Raw genomic sequence first — 15,825 nt, 5'->3', positions numbered from 1 at the left:
TCTCTCCTTCACCCCTCACACACATGGTCTCTTTCCCTGTCCTTCACGCACCCCCCTCACTCTCCTGAGCTCTCAGCCCTTTTCCATTTTACCCACCCTCACACACTCTCTCCCTCACACATTCCCTCCAGTGTCTGCGGTCTCTATGACAGTACAGAGCTTGTTATGACCCCTCTCACTCTCCCCCCCCCCCCCCCCCCCCCCTCTCCAGACGAGGCGCGGTGTCTCTGGTCTCTATGACGGTGCGGAGGTAGTGCTGGGTCCGGACCCCTTCTCTGGTCTCGTCGACCCCGTCCCCCCGGAGCAGCAGTTCCTCAATCAGAAGATGCGTCCCGGCTCAGGGGTCCTGTCAGTGGGGGTGATGCCTGATGGGCCCACGCGTGTGCTGCAGGTTGGGGTCTCACTCCAACCTTATACCCCCTTCCATGGGTTAATGCATGGAGCTTGATCACTTTGAGCTGTAGTATGATCCTCTACTGGGGATGCATGTGGTAATGATTAGGATATAGTGGAGGCACCCATACCCACAAGTTTTACATATAGTTAGAAAAACGCTTCTCATTTTGATGAAACTTGGAAGAGCATTCTTTAAAAGTTAGAGAGCAACAGATTCAGGAAATATAATGATGTACAATTAGGAATATAAATATTGAACCCTCCCAGTCTGTATACAGTATGTTCTATTCACCTGGTGTTCGGTACTGACAGAAGGTCTGGGGTATGTTTTCAGATCACTGATCTTAACCAGCGGCGCCCGGCCCGCTCGTCCCCCAGCTCAGAGGAGGCTCTGGACGGGGAGAGCGAGATGCGGAAGAGCACAGAGCAGGAGCTGGAGGTACAGAAAACAATCAAGGCTTAAAATATCAAATCTCAATGTCAAAATCAAGTATTCTACCAACCTGGTGTGTTCTCCCTGTGTGTGTGTGTGTGTGAGATCAGAACTGTGTTCACTTTGCTGGGTGTGTGTGTGTGTGTGTGTGTGAGAGTGTGTGTGTGATCAGAGCTTTGCTCCCCTGCATGTGTGTTGATATCAGAGCTGTGTTGTTCTTGTGTGTGTTCTGATCAGAGCTTTGCTCCCCTGCATGTGTGTTGATATCAGAGCTGCTTCTCCTCGCCCTGCAGGTGCTGGTGAGCTTGGAGGAGGGGGTGGGCCTCTCCCTGGTCAACAAGGTCCCGGAGGAGCTGGTCTTCACCACGCTGTCCGGGATCGACTTGCACTTCACCCACACTGCAGCCAGCCAGGTCCTGGAGCTGAGCATCAACCAAGTCCAGGTGAGTCCCTCCATTCAACAACACAGCCTTGCAAACTCAATCAGGGCTTCTGAAGGTTTCACACGATGCAGCACGGTTTCTGCCGCTAATTAGGATTGATCTAAATTTGATTGGAGATGCTACCAACAATAATTATTAACAATGCCTGCTTCAGTTTAGAAAACCACACAGGTTCTGTGGGATAATTTATCCATACTTATAAACCACTCAATGGTAGAATATGCATCTAAACTGTATCGGATCATGTCCGTGATCCCCTATCTCTCTCAGTTAAAAGGTATTTTCTGTTTTTATTTCTTATGTGTGTGACTCAATGTCGCCCCCAGGTGGATAACCAGCTGCTGGGCACGACTCAGCCGGTGATGCTGTGTGTCACCCCCAGTAACAGCGAGAGTGGGGTGGTGGAGACGGGGCCCGCACTGCAGCTCAACACCATGAAGGTGCCCAGCAACCTGATGCTCACTGACCTCTTCAAGGTACCTACGGCATATCCTGTTAAAAGTAAAGTATGGTGTGATTGGGCTGTATCCTTTTATATAAGTTTCTCATAGTAAAAGCATGGCAAAATGGAGTAAAGTATAGTGAAAGCCTGATAAGCACAGAGAGGTATAGCAAAGTATACTATATCCCTGATGCTGTACAATATATCTGATTGCACTTTACCCATGATAATGTAGTGCGTGTGTGATTGCACTAAATCTCTAATGATGTACAATGTGATTAATTGTGCCGTATCTTGATATATAATGTGTGTGATTTGCTCTCAGTCTGATGCAGAGTGTCTGTGTTTGCGCTCTAATATCTGCTGCAGTACCGTATGTGTGACTGTATATCGTGTGTGTGATTTGCTCTCTATCTGATGTCCAGTCTGTGATTGCGCTGTATTCCTGACACACAGCATGTATGACTGTGCTCTATCTCCTCAGCACCTCATGGTGACAGCCCGTCGGTTTACCGTCCAGATTGAGGAGAAGCTACTGCTGAAGCTGCTAAGTTTCTTTGGCTACGGACAATTGGAGCCAGGTAGACCTTGCATCTGCACCACCTACTGTCTGTCCAATGAAACTGTTGTACACTGCAGCAAGAATGCAGGAGGTAGTGACACTTAGTGCAGGAGGAAAGCACAGCTGAACTACAGGGTCTCCCTTAAGTCAGGCATCATAGGCTGTATTATAACCTGCAATGCTATTGTAGGTGTAGCATGGAATAGTCCACTAATCACATGTCATGTGATTGCAATGTGAAGTGAAGCGTGCTTTTTAAGATGGATGGAAGTACAGTTGTAATCCGTTAACATATAAATTACATTTTTAGAACATTTAATAAATAGTTATAAAAAAATCCAGACGGTTTTCAAATACAGTGCACAAACAGCAAAGCATTACGAAACAGTATGTTCGTACAGCGCCAGACATTATAAAATACATGATTTATTCATATTTTGTTTTAAGTGGCAACTAGTCCACCTATTCAACAATTTTTACCTCAGCTGTGGGACACAAACTAGTAATCAGCCTATCAAACTAGTAATCAGCCTAACTCTTGAGAGTGCCATTTGAATGTATTGTAGAGCAGGCTGTATATGCCTGGTTTTCACAGCGCTGTGTGTGTGTGTGTGACTCAGAGATGGAGAAGCTGGATGAGAACCTGTATGAGAAGCCCAGCGAGCAGGGAGGAGCTGTGAAGCGCTACTACTTTGAGAACCTCAAGATCAGCCTCCTCCAGATCAAGCTGAGTGTCTTCACTTCCAGCAAGCTCTCTCCCGACCTCAAGGTACTGTCCCAACGGCTGCTTTCAAACCCGACCAAGGGCTTGCATTGAAAACAAGAAGCAAAACCTGGACCCCTTCTACTGCTTCCAAATGTGCCACATATACAAAGAAGTGCAATGTCCAGTTCTCACAATGAAAAAGTAAAACTAACACAATTAAACTGTACATTGTTAAATACAGCACTCCCCATTTGTTAAGTAGTACAGGACAAGTCAAATGAATAGCATATTGAATGAATTTAGTGGCTGATATCCCTGGAGTTTATTTGAAATGTTTAGTAAAAGGCTAGCTGTTTGTATATGTTTCTAGGATGTAAATTGAATGTAAAGAGGTTATACTTTCCTTACTGGAATGTGGAAGGTGACACAATGTCCATGGTCACTCACCACTGCCCAAAGGAGACATGGTCCAGATCAACAGATACTGGAATAATGAGGAATACGTCAGAGCAGTGCAGCGCTCTTGTCTGCCTCTAGGTGGCAGCTTGTTCCTATTCTAAAACATGATCAATCACACTGCTCACCAAACAGCTGTGTTTTACCAGAGAACACCAGGTGAACACATTAGTGTAACTTGCTGTTGTGTGATCCGTTTGACCCCCAGGTCAAGGTCACAGACCAATCCTTTTCTTTTCTACTAATGTCACTATAGAAGTAGACCCAGTGATAATGATCTAATATTTATAAACTTGTGTACAGTTACTGGTACAAATCCTATTAGTTTTCAAAGAAGCACAATTACTTACAAAGACATCTCTTTCACAGAAGTCATTTATCACCAGAAACAGTTTCTGTGGGCTGTGTAATAATTTGATAGCAGCTGCTATACGAAAATATATGTTTTATTCTTTTTTTATTATTTCCCTTTGCACTTCACAGTAAGGGTCATTCCAGCTCATGTAGACCAAATTCTGGGGATGTGTTTCCTCCATCGGTGGTTGATGATGATACATAAAGCACATGTGTTTGAGACAATTCTGCTCGGGCAGGTGTGGTGTGCATTCAGAAGGGCTGTGTAGTCTCACATGGTGAAAATGTGTCTGAAGGTGGTAACAAATGCCCATTTTGATGACCTTTGCCCTCCCTTTTCTCCATGTGAGGGATGACCTAGACAAAAAAAAGTATTACTATCATTTTAAAGCTTGTTTCAAGGGCATTCCATTAAAATGAATTGTCATTGACAGAAGGTCGAGCATCCACCGCTGGTCTGCTTGAGCTAGAATGACCCTGTGCCCCAGCCTTATTCATTACTGTTAAGTGATTTTAGCTAACAAAATAATTCCTTGCATTTTCACGCCATGCACATCCATTGAAATGTCTAAATCCTTTGACCCCGAGCTGTTTAACCCTTAGTACCAGCTCAGGTAGTCTGGGGTGAGGGATAAGGATTTGAGACTGACAAAAACTTTGTTCAGTAGGGCTGTGCTGATACTTGTATTTTCTGAGTAATTACCTTTAAGAAGTATTTGTAGGCAGGTATTAAATAAATGAAAACACACCTATTTATTAATGTGTTGATTTCAAAACACGAAAAGCGGCCCTTCCCTCACCTTTACAATTGAGTACCAATCAATGGCAATTAACTTCTGCATTGAGTGGTTTAAAAGCCAGCTGGATTAAGCTGCCCAATTAGATTACCAGCACTGGCCAAATTCTTAACATTCTCAGCAAGGTTTTTTTGTACATTCGGGGTCTCTTCCTCTGTGTCCTGTCGCAGGCTCTGAAGAGCACCCTGGGGATCCCGCTGATCCGTTTTGAAGATGCTGTGATCAACATGGACCCCTACACCCGCGTGCACCCTTACGAGACCCAGGAGATAATTATCAACGACATCCTCAAACACTTCCGAGAGGTCAGGCTCTGCTCTGTCACTAACCCAAAGAGGTCAGCTCTCTCACTAACCCCATTAGCACTAAACCTGGACTACCTTACCGGAGGTAGCGTGATGAAATCCAGCATTAGTGCTTATCGGTAGAATTTCCTAATCAAATATCAGACATGATATAATCCTCAATCAGTGCTTTAAGGACACCTTATTCAAAAGCCAGAAGGAAAACAATATTGTAGAAAATATGCATATTTTACATAGTAATATAATACGTGCATTTAGAAAACATTATTATAAAGCAAGAAGGCATCCATTTTTTTTTTTTTCATTCGATTCTGCCGTCTCTCTGCACAAACAAATACAAACCAAGCTTTAGTGTTACAATGTGCAAGCAAAGCATATGTTACTGGGTACCTAGGTAGCTGATTCTGCTTTAGCTGCTTTAGGTCATATGGTATTATATCTTGTAGTATTGTGCAGCATCACATGATGTTCTGAAATGAGGAAGTCAAAGAAGCCAGCAGTAAATAAAAGCTAGGACAACTGATAGAAATCAGGCTTTATCGGGTTTAACCCTTAAATCACAGATCACTTATCCAATTCCTAATCCCGGACAAGTAGTACCTTATCTTTAATACACTATTATTATATGGCTTTAGTGCCTCTGGCTGCCTCAGTGTAATATATGTGTGTGTGTGTGTGTGTTTCCAGGAGCTGGTGGGCCAGGCTGCACAGATCCTGGGCTCAGTGGATTTCTTGGGGAACCCCATGGGTCTTCTCAACGATGTCACCGAGGGGGTCTCGGAACTCATAAAGTATGGCAACGTGGGAGGGCTGATCCGGAATGTCACGCATGGGGTCTCCAACTCAGCTGCCAAGGTAAAAACCCTATCTGAATAAGCTCTGTTATAAAACACTGTGGTGTTCCTGAACTCTTCTTTCCTAATAATTAGCCTTGTGTAAACCTGTACTGCTCCCATCTCCCAGGGCACCTTCCAGGAACACATCACTGGTCTCAAAGGTTTTCTTGCTGCTGTAGTGTAAGGATAAAGAAAAAGTAGCCTCATATTAAATTGTATTTGTTTATTTAGATTTCCCTTACTATGTTACAATGTTTGCAATCGTTACAAGTGGTGGTACGACAATAAACATTTAAAGGGATATGGAGGGATGGAGAGACAGGCATAGAGACTTTGGGGGGTGGTTGGGGGACTCTGATTTGGACCAGCATTAGGAAGGTACATTCAATGACTTTTGTGAAGAAAAATATGTGACCTGTTCAAGCTGGGGAAGTGAAGGAAACCTGAAAACCTTCAGGGATAGAGCTTTAAAAATCTGATTTAGAAACAAGCAACCTAGAAAAGAGTTGCCTGTGTCTGGTGTTTGCTTTTCACACATTCCTAACAGCAGAACCTTTCATGGAAGCTCCTCATTGCGATGGGATCTGCTTGAAGAGGCTTTGGGGTCCCCGCGGTGTCCATTTGTTTTTATAACCTTGGATAATTCTCCCCCTGCCTGTTCATTTTCTTTTCACTGGCCAAGTAGGGAAAGGCAGCCCTTCATGAGCCTGTCTGCTGAGCTCGTTCCCTGCCCAGGCCTGGCTGCAACAGTAATGCCTTTCACAGCTTTGAATTGGCCCTGAAGACAAAGCAAATCACAAGATATAGCAAGACTAAAGGACAATTAGTTCAAATACTTCAGACAACCATTTATGCTTCTATTTTAAACTACTGCTGTTTCTTTTAGTTGTACTGTATCACACACAGACGTTGATAAATTGATAAATCCTAAACTTATTCTGCATCATAACTCGTATTCCCCATCATACATTTATATGTTACACTCATATCTATATAATATGACAGGTGACTCAAGTACTGGTAGCATAACAAGGAAATATGTATATATACTGTGTAACCTGTATAAATCCTCATTGTATGTGTGTATGTCCCAAGTTAAACTATGCATAATAGTGAAGTAGTTTTTGGTACATGACTGAGCTGTCTTGGGTTACATTGATTCTATAATCTGCAGAAACATTCCCAATATTTTTTATAGTGTGTGCGTTATTCCAAAAGTTCCAGTGGTTTTTATGTAATTGTCATAATTATGTAAGTTAATAATCGGCTCTCCAGAACTCTGCTCTCCTCCGTCTGTTCCCTGTAATGACTCATTCAATTCGTGCACGCAAGCCCACGAGCCGCACTGTGCACACCATCGCTGAACGAGGGAGGCTGTAAACTTGAAAGGGCTCGCATTCTCTTTCCCATCCCAGGAGGAGGAGGAGGAGAAGGAGGGGGAGGGGGGTTATCTGGAAAGTGTATTAGTTTAGTTTTCACAAAAGCCGAGCTGGCCTCCAGTTGAACTCAGCGAAGACTTTACATGCTGGGGTCATCCCAAGTTCATGCATTGCACTCTGTGACTCGCCTAGCGCTGGCTGTTTATGCAGAGCTCCGTCTTCCAGCAGGGCTTTCTCAGGCTTTGTAACACAAACCCAATTCCATAGAGCACCTGCTGAGGCAGATCCCAGGGGGGCAGTGCTGAACAGTCAGGTCAGCTGGAGTGGTAGGAGGGGGGTGGGGGGTGGGATCCACGCAGACAGAGCACTTAGAGGTTGATGTGTCAGACAGATCAGTAGATTGATATAGGAGAGTGGACGTTGATGAAGTCTGTGGCTCTGAACTGAAGACTTGGCCAGATTGATCCAATTTTATCTGGGCAATGCATTGGGTTCACTAGACTGCTGTCAAGGGTGTCACAGGAGGAAATGGCATAGATAGTCTGGGGAATATAGGGGATGAGCAAGCACATAGGAGCCTATGGTTTTTCAGTTGTAATACCCTAAGATCATCTGGGAGGTGCGATACAGTGTAGTGGCCTACCAGGGTCTATTTACCAGCTGGCAATCTTAAGACTTGGTACATCAGTGAATACTCTCTCATTACTAACTTTTATTATCTTCCGTGCGCTACATATTGACATTAATAAAAAAAAAATACTTTTTATGTGGCTTTATGGAGGAATTAAACATTTTGCATTAGGATTTGAGATCTAGAAACCGATAGCAAAATGTCTGCAAAATGTAGTATATTTGGCACTGATGGTTCCTCAGATGCTGCAGAAAAATACAGAAGAAGGAGAGTGCTTGATAAACACAGTCAGGCAGATAGGTCGTTGTTTGAATGGAATCACTCATTCCACACAGAGAGAGGGGGAGCAGTCTTCAAGGACTGGGATGGCCAGCTAATCAGGCAGTTCACACAGACGCCCCAGCGGGGGTCCTTGGCAGGTTAAGTGGTCCTGCTAGCTGTGTCGAGAGGGGCCCGGTCAATGAGCTAATGAGTTGAGGACCGAGGTAATTAGTGGCAGAGCTTGGGTGTGTGGGACAGACCCAGGCGTTATTGGAGGGCCTGGGAATGTAGAGACACACACACACGCACACACACACACACACAGTGTGTTTATTGAACCTTGATGCCTGCAGACAACTGGATTATCTGTCAGTTCAAAGGACCAGTTTTAATCCATTGTGATTAACCCCCTTCGTCTGCTAGAAATCAGCGCTCTCGCTGAAAAAGAAACCAGCTGCAAAAGTGTCTTCCATTTCTAGAACAGCTTTTAATGTAAAAACTGAATTATAGTCTAGAAACCATGTGCAAGTGAAACTGAAACCCCGAAACGAGAAGGGGAAACCAAATGGGTCTGGAATCCAAAACTAAATACGTATTTTACTGGTCTGCTGCGAGTACTGTGTGTCAAAATATTTTCCGTTAACCACTTCATATGTCATACTACATTGATCATTGAACTCCAGGTGATGATGGATTTGAGATTATAGCTACCGTTCAGTTGGACCATTTTTTAACCAAACAGCATTATTCCCATAACTATTGTCGTCAACTGACTGCTGCAATGTTAAATTTAATCTGTAAATGTCTGTGTATCATAATCCCAGGGTGTATGGACTGTCTGTCTAACAGTCTGTATCTCTTACTCACATTTTAACTGTTCATATACAGTTATATACAATGTATTTTATATGTGTCAACATTTTAGGTATAAATGTTAAAGTCTTTTTTAACTTGGTTGTGATGAGGATGAAATATGGTAAAATGAGGAATTATGTTTATTTTCTTTTTTTTTTTTAATATAAACCCTGTCAGGAGACTACCAGTGTAATCTAACCATTGTCTGTGCTGCTGTCTGAGCCAAACTCCCCTGTTTTTGTTCCAGTTTGCAGGGACGCTGTCGGACGGACTGGGGAAGACCATGGATAACCGGCACCAGACAGAAAGGGAGTACATCCGCTACCACGGGGCTACCAGCGGGGAGCATCTGGTAGCCGGGATCCACGGCCTGGCTCATGGTAGGCTTTTACAGGGGCTGGGCCAAAAAAATAAGAAACACCTGCCATAACACTGTCAATACCGTAGCCCTCTATCAAAGTCTTTCAGATCCGCCTTGCTGTACCATTGTTACAGAAACTGACATGCACAAGGGAGAAGTAGCTTTTGCATAATAGAACTCAAACCATTTACTAAGCAAATTAAATGAACTAAACAGGAATATGAGCCTTTTCACATACAAGTGTGTGCTTTAGATTGTAGGTGTTTCTAATGCATTGTATTTTTGTGGTCTGTTGTACATGTAGATTAGAAACCCACTACAATTTAAGTTATGTTGGTGTAGAACATTTTGAATTTTTTTTTTTTTTTTTTTTTAAAGACTACAAATCCGACCTGTATGGTCACAAGTGAAATAGCTTTGATTAAACCACACACAGTTCAGCACAATGTGCAGTCATTGCTTGAGAGAGGCCCAGGACTGAATAGCAGGTTGGTTGCAAAGCAGTGAGGAGAAGCTCTCCTGAAGCCCATCGGCACAGAGCTTGACTGCAGCTACTGTCCCTTCTTTTATACGAGAACTAAATTCTTCTTAAATAATAAATGCCTGTTTTGTGGCCTCCAGGAATCATCGGCGGGCTGACCAGTGTCATCACCTCTACTGTGGAGGGGGTGAAGACAGAGGGAGGGGTGAGTGGCTTCTTCTCCGGTCTGGGCAAAGGGCTGGTCGGCACGGTAACCAAACCGGTGGCTGGTGCGCTGGACTTCGCCTCTGAAACTGCCCAGACCGTCCGAGACATGGCCAGCCTGAGCAACCACAGGTGAGGGGAACTCAAAATGAAAAAATAGACCTTAGAGAAAATGTTATTCTGTTAAGGTAGAAGTGTACATATAGGCCTATGTATATGTGTGTGTGTTTTGAAAGTTCTGGATTTGCAGCCGTGTCATTTAGTACTGTAATACTTTTTTGCTAAGAACAATGTAACCTCATTCTCTCACTGTATAGAAAGATGGTTGTGTGATAGTTCCCAGTGCAGTTCTGTTGCTAAACCAATTTCATTATCCGAAGACATATCCTAGAACTGTTAAAAGGGCCTAAGAGGAGTGAGAAAGGCAGGTTTGTACGTCAGGGCTTGTAATATTGTAAAATGAAATGTTTGTAAAGCCACTGTAAAGACAATGTCTTTCAGCACTGGAGAGTCAACACAAGGCGTGCAGGCCACTGTGCCTTTTAAACTCTGAAATGTCTCTACTGACGTTTCTTCCATAAATGTATAACTTTCCACATAAGTCACAGCGGGAGCGAGAGGGTGGGGAGGAGAGATGGGTGTGCTGGGACCAGACCTTATGCTGAACTGTGCTGCCTGAAGGCAGGTGATGGGAGCAAGGTTGTCAACAGCGTGCCTGTGAGTTCAGGCAGAGTCAACTCTGACAATGTGGGCAATAATCCTTACACTGTCCGTGCACTAGAGCGGACATTTTGAAAAGAGCTTTGAAACAGACTGTAAATTTAGAAGTATAAAAAGTTGTCAGGATGTTAACAATGAAAATAAAAAGTACAGGTACGTTATTGAAACAGTTGTAGGAAGATGTTTTTTGGAACCCCGCTACTTACTCTTCAAGTACTGCATTATATCCAGTTTCCATATTTTCTTCTATACTATTCTGTACATACTGTTGATGTGCGCCATGATCATAAACTTTTTCGGCACACTGATGGCTCTAATTTTGGATTCACAGCCATGGTGGTGATGTATGTTACTGACATAATGGTTTAAATGATCAGGACCAACAAGTAGATGTTTAAAAAAAGTACCCCTCCCTTATAACTGCATGAACCACCTCTATTAGTAAATCTACAGACTCAAATGTGACTTACTCATGCAGTGATGAGAAGTGGCGATTGTTCAAACTCCTGGCACCTGGTAATTTCAATAATATACCTAAACCAGGGGAGTTCTGAACCCCAAGACTGGGTGCAGTGCTTGTGTGAGTTACAAGCCCTGCTGGATTATACTGTACCTGCCTGCAGAAAGGCAGACGGTTTAAAGTCCTGTAGGGTAACCGCAAACAGGAAGTAAACAAGTAAATGAGAAGCAGACGGCAACAGTGAGTTGTTCAGCGGCGCAAGGGGAATTGTGGGATTTTCCGTACACTCACTCTGCCCTCCTGCCCTTCCAATGAACTCTCCCAGAGCGCTCTGCAAACATCCCCCCCCTCACCGCCCCCCACCCCCACCCCCCGCTGCCCAACCTCCGCTCTCTTCCAGGCACAAAACAGGGAGGAGAGTGTGCTTTTTGTTTTTGTGTAAGACTTGGATTTGATTACATATTTCCATTTTCTTTTAAACTGTCTTGCTCCTGTTTTTTATAATTCAAGCATTGGAAAATACTACTGTGGTGGTTTTAGTGGCTGTGAAAAATGAGGGGCTGACTGCACTGGAGACTGGATCTCTCTGTCAAGTCTGTTTGTCTGTCTGCTTCTGCCATTAGCCACTATTCCGTTTGCACACACGTGAAGTTTGTTGTAGCAAGAAATAAGATGAAGGTAGAAGCCATCCAGTTAACTTTCTGGTTCATATATATATATATATATATATATATATATATATATATATATATATATATATATATATAGGACTACATTTTTATGCTTTAGAACCGTGTATCCAAATTTTGATGAAAAATGACATTAAAGCAAATACACACTGTGGTAGTTAAAGTTGAAACAACTTCCTTAGTAAATATTTCATTTTTAGCCGTGGCTTTGAGAATTACCCCTGGCTGTGTGGGTGCAGGAGCCCTTTTGTGTGCAGAGCTGTGTTGGCTCACAGAGACTCAATGAAAAAGCCACAACGCTAGGAAGAAGCTGAGCTAATGCACCACCCCCCTACTGCGTGCTCCGGAGACTGTTTGGTCTTATTGACTGCTGCCTGGCTCCCAACCAGCCCTGTAGCCTGACCTAGAGTTGAACCCTATTGTCGAGGCACGGGGGGGCGGGGAGGGATTCCAAACAAAAACTGTATATGGAAGCTAGACTTAAATCAAAGGTGTAATACCATTGAAAACCACATTCTTACAGGTCCCTTTTTTGTATTCCAGACATTATTATCACTTGACTTGACTTCTTCCTGTGTTACTGGTAATAGGACCCCATCTGAACTTTGCAGTCCAGGCTGTACTTACAGTAGGAAACTGTTGCCTGTTGCCTGTTACACAGGAGGGTAACACATGTACTTTGGGCAGCAGTGTGGAGTAGTGGTTAGGGCTCTGGACTCTTGACCAGAGGGTTGTGGGTTCAATCCCCGGTGGGGACACTGCTGTTGTACCTTTGAGCAAGGTACTTTACCTAAATTGCTCCAGTAAAAACCCAACTGTATAAATGGGTAATTGTATGTAAAATAATGTGATCTTGTAACAATTGTAAGTCGCCCTGGATAAGGGTGTCTGCTAAGAAATAAATAATAATAATAATAATAATACTCTTCCTGTGGATGTTAAGGGACAGTTTAGGAGTGGCTTTATAAACAGGTGCATCGTTTAGCAGAGGAAATAAGGTGGGGCCAGTTTGCTCAGGAAGTAAGGTATTCAAACAGTTTCTTTAACTTACTATGGCATCAGAATTGTTTTAAAATAAGACGACACACAGTATAATATGTTTCTTTCAAAACTACACTTTGCAATAGCAGTGTGGCCACTTAGTGGCTCCCCACTGTTATATTCTGTCAGTGTGGCCCTTGTGACCAGTTAGGAACTCCTGTCTGCTGCATTGTGCCTGCGTGGCTTCTTAGTGAGTCACCTGATGAGAGAATGGCACTTTTTGACCATGGCTGGATGAACTGTAACAGATGTTGGCAGGCTGCCACTTTTCAAAAAGCGAGAGAAAGAAAAAGAGAGAGAGAGGGGGGGAGAAAAAAGAAACCTCAGTACAGTACTGTCTTTGTGAATCAACTGGAAACCATCAGCTAATATATAATGACCATAGAAAAGATTCAAGCCAGATGTAAAAATTCCACAGCTCAGTACTGCAGCTGAGTCTTACAGTGGCAGCCAGCAAGAAAGGTCATTTACAGGAGAAGTTTGTTCAGAGCTCAGTTTCCAGTTTGTTCTCGGAAAAATCGAATGTAGAATTACCAGAGTACAGAGCAACTTCTGTTCCCTATATATGTATAATGACCTATTAACCTTTTCAATGTTCAAAAGAAATATTCAACATCCACATTCAATCAGTTTAATAGAGTAAACCTGGAACCTATCCCATTCGTAATGGCTAATTCTGAAGGCTCATGGTTTGTTGTCAAAGCAATCCTTTGTTCATGCCTGTGCTCCTGGTTCTAAAGCCCATGTAAAACCAAGCAAATGTCAGGCAGCTATTTCTGGTACGGGACATTTTAAAGCAATTTTTCAAGCTCAAATCAAGATTGTTTAGAATTTGGGTCTTTGAACATTTCACACAGGGAACATTGCTTACACATTTCCCTTTCGTCTTGAAGTGGCCAACGCTTAAATCATGTTAAGAAACTGGGATTTCACAAGCATTGCTCTGTGGACATTGAGCCTGTTCCAAAAACGCTATAAAAATGACCGGGATGGAACATATAAAGTTCTTAAAAGTCATTTTAAACAAAACTCTCTAGTTTTTTTTTTTTAAATAAACAATTGGGTTTCTCCTGCTTAATGAAATGCTGTTGTGGAATTTGAAGTTGTGGAGTGGTTGTTTATCGGCTGTGTCTGTGCAGGATGAGTATGCAGCGCGTCAGGAAGCCACGATGCTGCAAGGGCCCTCAGGGCCTCCTGCCTCGATTCTCCTCCACCCAGGCTGAGGGACAGGAGCAGCTCTTCCGCCTCACAGACAACCTCCTGTCAGAGTTGTGAGTATCAGTGTTATTGTTCATTTATACCACACATCCATTTTCAAAACCCTCAATCAGAAAGGTAAAACTCAACAAGTAGGCAAACATCACTGAAGAAGGCACCAGCCGAAATGTTTGTCTGGTTGACTTTGTCTACTGACATTTCTTACAAGTTTTATTATATTTCTACCATATGTATTGTATTGTGTAACTTGGAATAAGGCTGATTTTGGTAGCTGGTTCTCAGTTGCATTTTCACAATCCCATTTTGGGGATTTTTTGCTTTTTGTTTTCCACACATCTGACTCAAGTGCAGCTAATTGTTCAAGCCGCATTATATAATGTCCAAAAATAATCAAATTTAAAGTGAAGGGCTTTCTGTGTTAATGTCACAAAAGAATACTTTGAATGTTTGTCTCAGTACTAAAATATACAAATACCGGAACAAACATTAAATTAAATGTAACCGTTAGCAGCAATATTCATTTATATAATATAACAGAATGTATAAATAATCACAAAGATGGAAAGGAAACCAATGCATACATAATGTCAGATGAAAAGCCCTTTCTGTGGTACAGAAGAGTGTTTCTCTCCGTTCTCTGATATGGGGACAGGGTTTATTTTGCTGCTGAGATATTTTGTTTGTAGTGTGTTGTTATTCTCCAGCAAATTAAAAATGTATCGAATATTCAAATATTAATTTCAATTTTGAAATAATATTCAAACATGAAAACCATCCACTAATATGCTTTTTAAATCTTTGTATTGTGTCTAAAAAAAACTTGCAAACACAGCTAGTTGATTGGAGTCATCCGTCATGAGCACGTTGTTTGGCTGAGGCACACACTCACAGATGCCCTGTGAGCTGTGAAAGCTCGTTTGTCACCCCCCAGGCTAATTAATCCAGTTCTGCAGCCCCCCTGCTTCTAGACTGACCTCTAACCCCAGAGGTGTTAAACAGGCAATTACTCTCCCAGCTTCTGTGCTACAGACTGCGGGCGTGAGCAGCTCTGTGTGTGTGTGTGTGTGTGTGTGTGTGTGTGTGTGTGTGCACGCGTGCCGGCTCGCGACTGCATGTCTGTGCCAGAGTGCATGCTGTGCGTGTCTGTGTGTAAGCATGTGTCCCTGCATGTTTGTTTGGTTGTGAACTATACTGTCCCAGTCAAAACTTTGGACGCAGTTCCTGAACTGGCAAATAAATGTATTTTGTTTATTTATTATTATTTTTTTATTTAATTGTATCTATTTGTAGGAGAGAGTCACATTGTGGGAGAGGTGTGTGTTCAATTTTTATAGTGTCATAACGCACTCATTGTGTAGTGTTGTTGCGGGAGTATTGTCCATTGTAAACAGCACTAATGAACCTGGAAAGAACTCCAGCAACGTGTAACATTTATATCAATTATAAATTGTACTCTGTGAAGTGGTTCTTTTAATAAAAGTTTTATGTAAGTGAAATTAAATTTAAGTTGAAACTCTGGGAACCTACCTGTGTTGCGATACCGCACCCAAGAATTATGAATCGCGTATGAGAAGTCAACCAATCACCTTTTATCTTGCGCATTGATGCCATTTTGTGGAGAACATACAACACAACTGTTTTATGTTTTATAGTAGTTCCTGTGCACATTCTATGTTCCGTGTAGGGTGTCTTTTATAACAGAAATCAGTTTGCACAGTTTAAGCAATCAGCTACATTTTGTGGTCCCCTTGCCCAAACTGCACTTCTAACAATGCGAGACATCCTAACGATCCTA

General features: G+C 42.7%; 1 protein-coding gene across 5 annotated transcripts in view; it reads left to right on the top strand.

The window, feature by feature from the left end:
- Window positions 1-15,825, top strand: part of LOC117425356 (intermembrane lipid transfer protein VPS13D-like) — a 59,823-nt gene that overhangs the window by 40,045 nt on the left and 3,953 nt on the right. For all 5 annotated transcript variants that reach the window (XR_009307859.1, XR_009307858.1, XM_058993321.1 and 2 more), the window contains 11 exons: window positions 212-391; window positions 731-835; window positions 1,123-1,272; window positions 1,599-1,748; window positions 2,199-2,295; window positions 2,897-3,045; window positions 4,760-4,894; window positions 5,582-5,749; window positions 9,104-9,236; window positions 9,839-10,034; window positions 13,952-14,083. Coding sequence is in view for 3 of the 5 variants with exons in the window: in XM_058993321.1 (XP_058849304.1) it covers window positions 212-391; window positions 731-835; window positions 1,123-1,272; window positions 1,599-1,748; window positions 2,199-2,295; window positions 2,897-3,045; window positions 4,760-4,894; window positions 5,582-5,749; window positions 9,104-9,236; window positions 9,839-10,034; window positions 13,952-14,083 (1,595 nt within the window). In the remaining 2 variants the exon portion in view is untranslated. The remainder of the gene's footprint in view (window positions 1-211; window positions 392-730; window positions 836-1,122; window positions 1,273-1,598; window positions 1,749-2,198; window positions 2,296-2,896; window positions 3,046-4,759; window positions 4,895-5,581; window positions 5,750-9,103; window positions 9,237-9,838; window positions 10,035-13,951; window positions 14,084-15,825) is intronic.

The sequence above is a fragment of the Acipenser ruthenus genome, chromosome 20 (assembly GCF_902713425.1).
Source record: "Acipenser ruthenus chromosome 20, fAciRut3.2 maternal haplotype, whole genome shotgun sequence".
NCBI classification, from domain to species: Eukaryota; Metazoa; Chordata; class Actinopteri; order Acipenseriformes; family Acipenseridae; genus Acipenser; species Acipenser ruthenus.
This window is presented reverse-complemented; position numbering and strand designations above follow the sequence as displayed.